The sequence below is a fragment of the Dendrobium catenatum genome, unplaced genomic scaffold, assembly GCF_001605985.2.
Source record: "Dendrobium catenatum unplaced genomic scaffold, ASM160598v2 original_scaffold_197822, whole genome shotgun sequence".
NCBI lineage: Eukaryota > Viridiplantae > Streptophyta > Magnoliopsida > Asparagales > Orchidaceae > Dendrobium > Dendrobium catenatum.
In genome coordinates, this window is record NW_021516239.1 from 220,653 (window position 1) to 233,541 (window position 12,889).

General features: G+C 37.0%; 1 protein-coding gene across 1 annotated transcript; it reads left to right on the top strand.

Moving 5' to 3' along the window:
• The first annotated feature begins 993 nt into the window (after positions 1–993).
• On the top strand, positions 994–11,665 carry LOC110111205 (nitrate regulatory gene2 protein). The gene is made up of 4 exons (XM_020842978.2): positions 994–2,872; positions 4,363–4,571; positions 9,708–9,931; positions 10,565–11,665. Exons 1-4 carry the CDS (start codon positions 1,615–1,617, stop codon positions 11,337–11,339), a joined length of 2,466 nt encoding a protein of 821 aa, XP_020698637.1. The 5' UTR covers positions 994–1,614; the 3' UTR covers positions 11,340–11,665.
• The last annotated feature ends 1,224 nt before the right edge of the window (positions 11,666–12,889 follow it).

Below are 12,889 nucleotides of genomic sequence, written 5' to 3' on the forward strand. Positions count from 1 at the left end.
GATAACATTTACTAATTTAATAATTTATGAAATTAAAAAAAAATGAAAAAAATAAAAATCTCGCATGTCGAGCTTTCCCGTAAGGTCTGCGGGTTTCCGTGAGCTCCCACACCTTCTTAGTCCCATAATGTTAAAATGACTTATATTTTTTGTTGTATATAATGAAAAAGAATTGATATCACAGTCGAACGAAAGCGGGAAGCGGGAGCCAGGGAATTGATTTACTTGTTGTCCTTCAATTTAATTAAATTTATTTTATTTAAATAGATGTTCGGGCACATACAAGAACGCTCCGCTCAGCATGTCTAAACCGAACACATGAATGATCAGCTCATTAAGATGCTCGATAAGCCCAAATAAACGAGCTCTAACACATAAATGAATTTAGCTCGATCGCAGGCTTTCTAAACGAGCTTGAGCTTTATCAGCGACCTAAAACACTCATCTGTTACCGAGCCGAGTTCGAACAGGGTCCTATCAAGCAGGCTTGAGCTTGAACACGTTGAAGCTCAGCTCGGCTCTGTTCATTTACAGTCCTACTCGAAATCACTTTTTCTAATGCTTAATAGAAATGTTGTATTCCAACGTAGATTATCATTATATTAATTTTCTTAAAAAATAATTTATTTTATGATTAGGCAAAATCTTTTGATTTTTTCTTATATAGTATTTTCATATAAAAAATGATGTGTTTTACTTCTCTTCTTTACTTAATTGATTGTCTATATAAGTCCAAAAAAGTTAATATCATAATAATATCTAAGTCTTTGAATTTATTTAAAATAAATATAATAAATTAAAAATTAATTGACATTTATATTTTACACATCTCGAATTATATCAAATATTCTGAAATCCATCGTATTAAAATTTTAATAAAAAAAAATATCCTATCCTCACTCAACTATCCAAATTTCTACACGCGCCAAATATTTAATAGGGAACTGTTTCATCGTTGAATCAGAACGATTCAAACGTCAGCCCGCACGCGCGCTCCGTGCGTTCCCTACTCATCCATTTCATTGACTCCGCAGTCCGCACGCACGACCGACGTAAACAGCGGACCACACCGCCTCCCAATCCCTCCCCCGCCCACCGGCCAACCACTCCTCACGCCGGAAATGCCGCGGGGACGATGCGGGAATGGCGCGCCCTGATCTCTCTCTCGCTCGCTCGCTCTCTCTCTCTGTCTATCAATTCCTTCCATCCATGGCACTTTCCATCCCCGGCATAAGCGGGAATGGCGCGCGCTGAACGCCCCCACCGCCTTTCTCTTTCCAAACAATGCCTTCTCTTCTTCCAATTTTCCATCCACGGCAGTTGAACTCTGAACAGCCTTTTACCTTCCCGCGTCGTCAATCACGTACTCGTGGGACCCGCGCCGGTTGGTGAGAGAGGTTCGCCCGCCCGACATCTTATTGTCCGCTTCTCTCCTCCTTTCTCTCTCCTTTCCGTTTCTGGCCCGCGAAGCCGCGTTATAAACATCTCAGAAACGAATTAAGGGGGAATGTTGCGCGTCGAGGTGATTCAAACGCGATCGATGATGGCGAGGAAACGCGATCGATGGCGGTGAGGGAACGCGATGAGCGGAGCGCTTGAGAAGATAAGGGAGAGATGGGATGCTGGGCTTCGAGGCCTACGGAGACGGCGCTTATGGCGCTATGCCGGAGCCGGAAGGCGTTGATTCGCGAAGCGATTGATCATCGTTACGCCCTTGCTGCGGCTCACGCCGCTTACTTTCGTTCACTCGCTGCCGTCGGCGATGGACTCTTACGATACGCGAGGGAGGGGCTCTCGGCGGCGCCGGAGCCTGCTGTTCCAGTCGTTACTTTGCCCACTTCGAGAAAAAACAACGATGGCGATGGAAGCGGGGGGTCATCGGCGACGCCTTTATCCCATTCGCCGTCGGACGAGGGTTCGCACCTGCATATTTCCTCCGAATCTGAGACGGACACGGAAGCTGGCGAAGGAAAAGGAGGGGACCAGTCGGGTGGGCCTAACCCTAATTACTACTATATGAGATCCTCTTCGGCGACTCCCAACGTGGTTTATGGGGATCCGTATGGTGGATTATATGATGGTTACGTTAATGATCCAAATTACTACTATAGCCAGTCGGTGAGCCCTCCTCAGCCGGCTATGCTTTCTACCCCTCCGCCTCCACCGCCTCCGGGTTCCTCTGCCTGGGATTTCTTAGATCCCTTTTCTTCGTATGAGCAGTTTCTACCCCGGTACTTTCCCAGCGAGTATGGAACGGCGTCGGTCGGAAGCAGTTCGAATTCAAGCGAGGTGAGAGCACGGGAAGGCATTCCTGATCTGGAGGAAGAGACTGAGCCGGAAGGGCTTAATAGAGTGAAAAAGGGAAAGATTATAGCTGAAGATTTTGAAGCAAAGGGTTCTGGAATTGGTAGCTCCAAAACTGTACAGGTAAAGGAGATAGAGGAATTAGATGAGAAAGAAAGGAAGGCGGGTTCTGGAAAGAAGGTTGGTAAGGTTAGCCCCACTGAGAATGGGAGCAATGGAAGTTCTTCCACGAGCTTGGTTAGTTCTGGAGAGAAGGCAAGCAAGCTTGGCCCCACTAAGCAAGGGAGTAATGAAACTTCTTCCACAAGCTATGTCGGTAGCAGTGGAGACCAAGAATCAAGTTCGAAGAAGAAAGGGGTAACTTTTGATGAGGGAACTTCTTTGGTGAGTGAAAAAAACGGGACGAGTGATGGAGGCTTATTATCTATGGAAGGCAAAAGGGATGTTGTGGAAGCGTTGGGGGATATTAAAGAAGAGTTCAAGTCTGCTATCAGTGGCAGTGAAGAGGTATCGAAATTGCTAGAGGTTGGAAAAATGCCATACCGGCCAAGAAACAGAGTATTTAAAGGTTGGTATTGTCTTTGTTGTTGTCCTGTTTCTGTTTACTCTTTTAGAATTTGTCTTGCATTATAATAGTTTTTTTTTTATGATGTCAATTTATATAGCCTTGATTTTAATTGTCTTTTCAGCTTCGTAGCCTTAAGTAAGGATTTCTAATTTTCTGAAAGAGATTTTCAATTGGATCAGGTTTTGGACGTACTAGTTCTGATTAGAGAGTTTCGTTTTACTGACTAAAGATTTATTTTAATAATGTTTCATATGTAATATGCTGAAAATGTAAAAGAATCTTGTCCTTCTCTTGTTATTACTATACAAAATCTTAATATAATTTGATTTGCTTTTAATCTCATCGACTGCAGACAGAATATGCTATTATTAGGCGGTTCTATAGTTTTATGCAAATGGATATTAGGACGGAAAATAAGTAGGCAAATATGCTTTGCCGTTGTGAAAAAAGGCATTCAAAATAGAGTTAATACTTTATTTGTGCTGAAAATGAGTATTCATAAGCTTAGCTAAGTTGGATGAGGCTAATAATGATGATGTTGATGCATGCTGAAAGTGGCTCTATCTTAATTGAGTGCTTTGAAGGGAAAAATTATTCTGTGCGGAAGCAGAACCCGTCCGAATATCTAAGCTTGTGGCTCAGTATCCCTCGGTACTTACAGAGGGTAGGTACCGCTCAGTATCGCTGACGTGGCTCATTCTGATTGTTATCCGGATGTAGAGCTGCATTCGACATCCACACAAAATAATCTCTCCCTTAAAGAAGGTATTTCTAGCGCGATGTTATTTTCCCCATAGATTTAGCCAAGAAATGGGTGAGGCTTCCTCAGGAGAGCATGCTTGTGACTAGAAACTGAGATAGAAGGCAAAATGAACTTAACTAATTTCTTAGCTGACCTTTAGCTGAATAAAAAGATGCCCATTTTATTTTGCTTTTCGATAAAGAGTATGGTAGCTTGAAGTTATGTATGATGGACAATCGGACATGTCCTCTTCGTAAGTCATGGGGAATCATTATATTCTTTGATCAAGGGCGTCAGATGGGACATGCTGCTCCCAAGTTAGTGTTTTTAAATTTAATTGTTCAACTATGTTTTCTTTTTAGAGAAGAGGTTTCATCATCTTTGTTGTTTCCTCACCTTCTATGGAGAGTTTCACGGACAAGGTCCATGGAAGGTTGCATGTGATTTTCACGCCAATTTATGAAGAATGAACAAATTATAATGCGATTTTCTTCCTTATATCCTCTACCTTAATGGGATTGGCCTAGTATTGACGCCATTAGTTTGCAAGTTTGAAAATATTTGTTGAACTAATGCTTTTTCTCTTGGAAATTGATGCAAATTAAATTCCTGTAAAAAGATCAAATCCTGATTGCATTTTTTTATTAAGGATGATTATAAATGTGACTTGGACAATCTTTTATATGAGAGTTCAATACTGTAAATAATTTGTATGTAGAGTTGGTAAATCTTATAAATACTATTGCAGTGATCTCATCCAGGATTCTGGTTTGTGTTGGTTTCCGTATATCTTCACGCCATTTTTTCAAACATAGACGTCGTTTGGCAGCAACAACAATGAATAGCCGGTCTATGAACGTGGAATTTGAGAAACACGTCAGTAAGAAGTCTGTCTACCTCTCAACAATCCTGGAGAAGTTGCATTTATGGGAAAAGAAACTTTATGACGAAGTTAAGGTACAGTCCTTGTATGAGAAAATTATGTTATACTTCTATGCATTTTTTTGTTACAACAATCTATTACTCTGCAGCTAGCTATTACATTCCGCCTGATTCTTGCAGTGTACTAAATGGTTCGTTCTGGAGAAATAAAGTTTTTTGTATTGTCAGGGATTCTTTTACACCAAAAATGCATCCAATCGAACAAACCCTTAACAACTAGATTTTCTCCTCTGTGCTAAGAGCAATGCATTATTCATGGCATTATGGTTTTGAGGACTTTTTAATAATTTTTGTGTTTATAAGTTAATAATTAACGTTGTACTTGTAACAAAGGCCCCTAAAGTATAGTGAACTTCCCTGTATATGCATACCTCGCAATTAACCATACCATCATAAGTTTATCTTCTCAGTTTATTCTCATTATGCAGACAACAAGCATGCAGATAAATTATGTCGTACTCAAAGAAAACACTGCTACATACTGCTCATACTATCATATATACTTGAATCATTTCCTTTATATATTCATGTACTATCATATATTCAAATATAAATAAACAGAGGTAGTAGCTCTATGCAATAAGATTAGAAAAGCGCATAATTCATTCTATTAAATCAAAATTATTAGATAATGATCATTGTGCAAATCAATTACTGCCACATGCTATTCTTATTATAGTAATTTAATGACGCTTAAAATATTTGAAGACAGCTTAGCAAAAGCTGTTCCAGAATATCAGTGAGGCAATACAAAAATTGTATGATAGCAGAAAGGTTTCATAGTAATGTAAAGGTCTTGATTACTGTTCAGTGAAGTACATGGTATATATAGAGTAAGCTAGTGCATGTGTAAGGCTGGGATAACAACTATTTGTTAAGCTTGAACGGTGGATGATTTGCTCTGTTTGTTACTGTCAGAATATTGAGTAGTGGTATTGGAAGCTTGCGCCTTTAGTCCCCCGCAAAGTGACCGGTTTGATTGGACCGTCAGTTTGGAATGAAGCTTGAGGAATTGGTTAGTAGAGAGTGGTTTTGTGAAGATGTCAGCAACTTGATCCATTGTGCTAATTGAATTGGGGTGTTAGTAATATGCTTGGCCTGTATATGATCTATGATGAAGTGATGATCTTTCTCTGTGTTTTGTCCTCGTGAAATACTGGGTTGTTGGCAAGGGCTATGGCTGACATGTTGTCGCAGAAAAGGGTCGTTGGATGAGGGGTGGAGATGTGAAAATAGGCCAGAAGATGTCAAAGTCATAAGACTTCGGATGTGGTAGATGCAAGCGTTCTATAATCTGCCTCAGTGGATGTACGTGTTACTGTATATTGTTTCTTGACATACCATGAGATAAGAATGTTACCAAGGAAATGAATAGTGGCCAGATGTAGATCGTCGGGTGGTTGAATTGCTAACCCAGTTGGCATCTGAGAGAGAAGTGAGCTAAAGGGGTCTGTAGGATATGGGTAAGCCGAAGCTGCATGTACCTTTGATTTATTATAACAATCGCTTGAGCTAATGAAAGTAGACTGGCTGCGGATCATGCATATGTTGGTATAGAGATTAACTGAATATGCTATATCTTGTATGGTTATTGTGAGTTATTGAAGTAAAAAATAAAAATAAAAAAAAATAAAAAATTGTGAGGTATTGAAGTGATCCGTTGAGTTGGCGATGGATGAGCGGAGTTTGAAGAACAGGATTAGAGAATGGTTGGAGGTTTGGTTTAGTTGGTGGGAGAGGACATGTGGTTGATAAGATGAATGATAGTAAGAGCTGCTTCGGGCCAAAATTGATAGGGAAGGTTAGCCACATGGAGCAAGGTTTGAGTAGTTTCGGTGATATGCCTGTTTTTGCATTCGGTGGTACCGTTTTGCTTTGGGGTATAGGGATAAGAGATTCGATGGTGAATACCATTTGCTTGGAGAAATGATTTTAGTGTAGAATTTAGAAATTCTTTGCTGCCATCTGTCTGTAAGCATTTGATGGTGTGAGATAGTTGTTTTTCAATGAAAGTTATGAAATTAATAAAGATTTGAGGAACATATATTTTATGAAATATTGAAAATAGCCATGTAAAACGAGAGAAATCATCTATAATTGGTAATATCTTTATCCTTGATGAAAAAGAATTGGGGACTGTCCCCATACTTCCAAGTGAAGTAAGGAAAGAGAAGAAGATACAATGTTTTGGGCTGTGGGAATAACTAATTTATGGCTTTTGCAAGCCTTACAATTAGAGCATAAACTAACATAAGTGGGAATGTCTAAATGTCGATTTTGATGAGAGATAAATGTTGTGACTCGATGATGCGGATGACCAAGTCTATTGTGCCATCTGAGGAAAAGGAGGTGGCCAGTAGTGCTAAGGCTGAAGTTGCTATGTTGGGAAGTTTAATGGTGTAAAGACCATTTCAACATGGACCTTGTAGGATAATTGTCTATGTCTTTAGGTCCTTGATGGAGAAGCCGGAAGGAGAGAAAGAAATAGAGACGTTATTATTGTGAGTGAGATTAGGAATTGATAAGAGGTTATGAGTGGTTGGGAACATGATAGATTTGAGACAGAGATAGCTTATGAGCGGGAGTGGGAAGTATTCTAGCTCTAGCGTGAGCTATGGGTACGTTGCCTCTATTGCCAATAGTAATGTTGCCCGTGTCATGATATGGGATTGGTTGAACTATATTGTCCAGTGAGTAAGGTGTGATGATACTCCAGAATCAATGTACCCTTCGAGCTTGGGGGACGACGTGTCTGCTACTAGCGCCTGGATGAGGTCAGCAGTGGGTTGGGAGTGTAATTAACGTTCAAAGGGTGCCAGCATTGGGGTGCTGAGTGCCTCTTCTTGCTGCATATTTGACAAGTAGTCGGGGAAGAGAGATTCGCACGGCCGACAGGGGAAGAACTTGGAGAGAGCGACCTCTACCTCGGAACGCATACAGGGCTGTATGTGAATCAGTCAAATGGTGATCTCTGGAGGATTCATCGATTAAGTTAATTTCTTCACTAATGAGTAGAGAGTAGAGGTTATCTAGGCTAATGGGTGTTAGTTTTGTGCGAATAGAAGTCTTGAATGCTTAGTAGGAGAGGGGTAAGCCATTGAGGATGTAGAGTATAATATCTTCTTGATCTACAGTGGAACCGGCAGCTGCTGCAGTGGTAGTGGAAGCTTGCACCTTTAATATTGAAGTATGAGATCTATTGATAAAGTTTTGGCTTCCAATGCTAGTGTTGATAGATAAAACCTCCACCTATCATGTTAATGCAAACTCAGAAACCATACAAACCTAAATCATGAGAAGTGGATTTATCTTCTACCAAATAACCCTCAATTCTCTGCCTCCAAATCAAATATCTTATCCTTTTGACCTCCATCTTTCTCCCTTTCAAAAGCGGCTAGAATAAATCTAGAATTATATAAAGCGGCTACTATAAAATAGTTTAATTTTGGTTGAGCACAACAACAAATTATTTAGGATAAACATGTAAAAAAAAAAGATAAATAAATAAATAATCTCCTAATTATCCAATTAATCCCAGAAACCAGGATTTGACAATCCTCCAAATTTAAAGAAAGTTGTCCCGCAAAAGTTACATCTTCAATCAACACGTGTGATACAAAATCATCTAGTTAATTCAATGTGCATCTCCAATCAACTTATGATCCAGGATATGTCGCTAAATTAATTCTTATCCTTGATCAACTTATAAATACTATAGCATCATTAACTTAATCTGACTTGTATATTGGTAAAAGTGCAAATGAGCAAGGATTGATATAATATCATCTCATCAATTTAATATAAAATCCAGCTCAATAGAGGAAACCATTCTGTTAGATCCTCAATGTAGCCTATAAAGCAGCAAACTGGAACATAACATAATAATCAAAATGAACTATCTACACAACCAAAATACTACAAATCCTGGAATCATACCAACAACAACAACATCAAGCCTTTATCCCACTACGTGGGGTAGGCTACATGAATCCTGGAATCATACCATGTTTTTTTATTTCCCTTGCATCCGTATTAAAGCATAGAGTAGAAGTTGTCGTTCAGTGGCTGTTACTTCCTGCAATCCATTTGAACGACCAAGAAATTTATGAATATATGCAACATTAGCGGATAAGAAAATATTCCTTGAAGATAGCATGTTTCACAATTCTAATAACCTAGCCTGCCCTGCACGCAATCATTCCTTTGACAGAGTCTTCAATTATAATACAAGGTTATTTCTATTTGTCACAATCATAGTGCAAGTCAAGTGAGCCAAGTTGTTAGCATATAGCCATATAGCCAGTAAGACTAGAGCATATGAAAATTATTTCCAAATGACGATTAAACTGATATTTTTTTAATTTTTTAATAAAATAATTACTAAATCTTTCGCATTTTTTTTTCATCAATTGTTGTTACTGCAATTAGTGAGGACTGAAAACAAATGTGTGTGGATAACTTGTGGTTGGTACTGCTTTTCGATATTTTTTTAAAATACGATCTTTTTTTAACTGAACCATTTGATTAATTTTGTAATTGTATAGACAAGCATTTGGTCTTATTCAGGTATATTCTGATGCAGTTTTTTTTTTTCCTACCTATAAAAACTAGTAGAAGACTTCTTAATCTACCTATATATATACACACACACGAACATACCATGTATCAGTTGGATATATAAATTATTTGTTGCATCATCTAATCTTTAATGTTGAAGCATATCATTCATTTGCGTAAACTTTTTAACTACTAGGAAAAATAGCTGGTAAAAACTAAAAAAATACCGTTTGGATGACTTTCTATTTGAAGTTTTTAAAATTTTGTCCTTAAAAAGTTGCTTTTGAAAAGCATAATACAAAATGTAGATTTTAGCAGCAAAAATAGAAAAGCATAAGCCGCCCAATTCAAAGCGGATTAATCCTGACCCACCCAATGAAGTTGTAACTTATATATTTTGCTGAAGTTGCTGCTAAACCTTTCTTTTCTTCCTTGTGCATTATGATTAATTGGATATAAGTTTGAGAAGTTTCAGTTCGTTATGCATTGCGATTAATTTGATATAACTTAGATAAGTTTTAGTTTTTGAGCAAGTTATTGTGATTTTATTTTGAAACAAAAGTACTTGTTAAATTGATTAGGTGGTTGTCCTAGGCTGAAGAAAGATTGCGTGTCATCTATGAGAAGAAGTTGAGGAAACTAAAATCACTGGATGATAGGGGTGCAGAGCTCCATAAGATTAATGCTACGCAAATCTCAGTAAGATCAGTGCGCACAAAGATAAGCATTGCAATCACTTCTGTTGATGTTATTTCAAAAAGAATGAACAGGATAATGGACGAGGAGTTGCAACCTCAACTTGTGAAATTAATCCAACGGTACAAAACAAAACGATTTCTGAATTTCCTGAATTTATCCTCTATGAAATGTCTTATTTGCTTCATCCATGGAGAAATTACCATGAATAGACTGTCAATCATCTTATTACTACATTTTTGAACATGTTTGATTTCTTTCACTTGCCATCTTCCGAAGATTTTTAGCCTTCTTTTTGTCTTCATAGTTACATAGTTTACCTTCTCTTTAATCCTTGTTGTAGTTGCTGTAGTCCCACCTTTTTTTTGTCTTTCTCAACAATCTTCTCACAAGCTCCGGTCACAAAATTATTATATATTTAACATCTAGATTTTTATATTTACATAACGTCAGTATCTCTACATCACGTTCAAAATATCATTAGCATGAACTTATTTGACTTTTCATGCATAACTTTCTATGTAATTTAAACAGTAAGGTAATATATATATGTAAATAAAAGATTTTTAAGTGTTTGATATGCAATTACATAAGAAATTTATTTTTGTAGATCCCAATATCCATATGATCTATATTCTTCATGATTTTTTTTTTATATTGTTCCAATAGGATGTCGTATGTAACACTGCAAGCTCATGAAATGATTTTTTTTTTTTTCTTTTTTTTTTCTCATGAAATGATTATTTTGTTTGCAGATTAACCCAAATGTGGAAACTGATGCTGGGTTGTTATCAAAAGCAGTTGCGTGCTATAGTAACTAGCAAAAACTATAACATCCGTATCAGAACAGTCCAGGATTCAGTTACAAATCCCACAATAGATCTAGAGCTCATACTCCTGAAATGGCTTGCCACTTTTAATGAATGGATCACCTCACAGAAATCTTTTGTCAACTCTCTAAATGGATGGCTATCAAAATGGCTTTCCAAAAATCGCGAAGAAACTGATGATGGGATTGCCCCCTTCTCTCCAACCACCATTGGAGCTCCTTCTCTTTTTATCTTAACCAACGACTGGTCTCAAGTTATAAACAGGTTATCCGAAGCCGACGTGAAGTCCGCAATTCAAAGCTTTGCCGCGAATATGCACAAACTCAGGGAAACTCAAGATTTGGAGCAGAAGCTAAACCAGAAAGCAGATTCTCTGTCCAAAGAGTATTCTGCAAAACTAAACATTTTGCAAATGGAAAATGGAGACCGAGATTTGTCAACAATCGCAAACATCGAAAATACAGAGGATGATGAACGTTTTACCGCGCTGGATTCCATGAAGAAAAGATTGGATGAAGTAAAAGCAAAGCATGTTGAAACATTAAAACAAGTTCAAGAAGTTAGCTCAGCCAGCTTAACAAAAGGTCTAATTCCAATATTTCAGTCATTAAGTAGTTTTACCTCAGAGATTCTACGAGCACACGAAGCTATTCGTATTCCAAATAACGCTGGTGGAAGAATTTCGAGTTCAGAAGGCTGAGTTCTATTTATTACTCGTTTCAGGTGAGGATTGTAAGGTTTTCCTATTGGTGGATGAAGTCTGCGGATCTGTACAGAATTCATTGATTGGTTTATTGGTTGGTATGGTATGGTAGGATCATAATTAAATTTTGGTAGTTTATACAGTAAGAAAAAGAGGATGGGCATTTTTGCAGACAGTTGTAGGATTTTTGGAGTTTTATAAGGATTTTAGGAAATATTTGTAGCCATGGATATAGGAGCAGAAGAAACAATAATGCCTTTATTTTTTTAAGTTCCAGGTGTAATCATAGTTGATCTTTAATATGATTGGTATTTTCCCGTTAAGTATTTTATGCTTGATTATGAAATATACTACTATTAGTTTCAATCTCCTGAGTTGGGTGATCAAACAGGATTTTATATGGACAGTGATGTACCTGAGTTAATTTGACTCATGAGTTAGTTCATGCTAACCTCAATAAATGGTGTGTGAGTTAAAGCTTGATGAGTTAATTAGTCAAAATTGGGCGAGTCATTAGTCATCTTGTTAGCTTGTAACTGACTGATAACTTTTTTAAAAAATATTAAGATAGAAGAACAATTTTAAGGTCTATTTATAACACTTGAAATATGTATATTTATAAAATCTAACACTCACATCTGTTTTTTCTAGAACAAATTTATTATAAATTCATAGTAAAAGAATGAAGCTATATAAGTACATGTATGAATGATGTTATGCACAACTCATCTTGGTCTGTTAGTTGGGGGTTTTAGCTATAAATCAAGAGGTTTTGAACTCGAATCTTGCGTATGTAATGTGTGTATGAGTTTGACTACTTCGGCCTGAATGTCTAAAACAACATGTATGAATGACGTAGAAAATCCTATGTTAGGGGCCTCAGAGCATTCATGGAGATGGCCTGTAATTAGAAAGTATAAACTTATCAAAACATTTAAAAATACTCTTATTTTATCACTTCTTTTATTTTTTTTTATTATTTTGTTGTAATATTCATTTAAATTGCAATTATCTTTTACTTTTTATAATAATAAATGAGCAAATTTGTGAATCAATTTGAATTCGTAGTATTGACTTCAAGCTCGAACATAGGTTTCTTTTAGGATGATTTTTTTATTATTTCTTAAATCAAATTTGTAATTTTTTAACTAAAAAAATTCTTCAAAAAGCAATAAAAACTCATTCAAATCGGAGCCTTAATTAATTAATCATGCTCAAATTCAAATCACTAGTGGTCCATTGATAATTGATGCATATGCAGGCGTTTTAGTAAAGAAAACTAACACAATCATATAAAATATTCCCAATTAAAAGACTTGTGCTAGTTCAGCGTCTTCTTCCATAGATATTTCCAAAAAAATTCTACTGAATAAGCGTTGACTTCATTACAGTAAAGGGGAAAAAAAAGAAAGGAAAAGGAAAAGAAATGAATAATCTGAGTTTGAATTTGAACACCACACGCAGCAGACTTCCATTCTTCCTCCAAAATTATGCACTCTGATAAATAACTAATTTAAAAATTTTTCCAAAAAAAAATAATTGTGTGT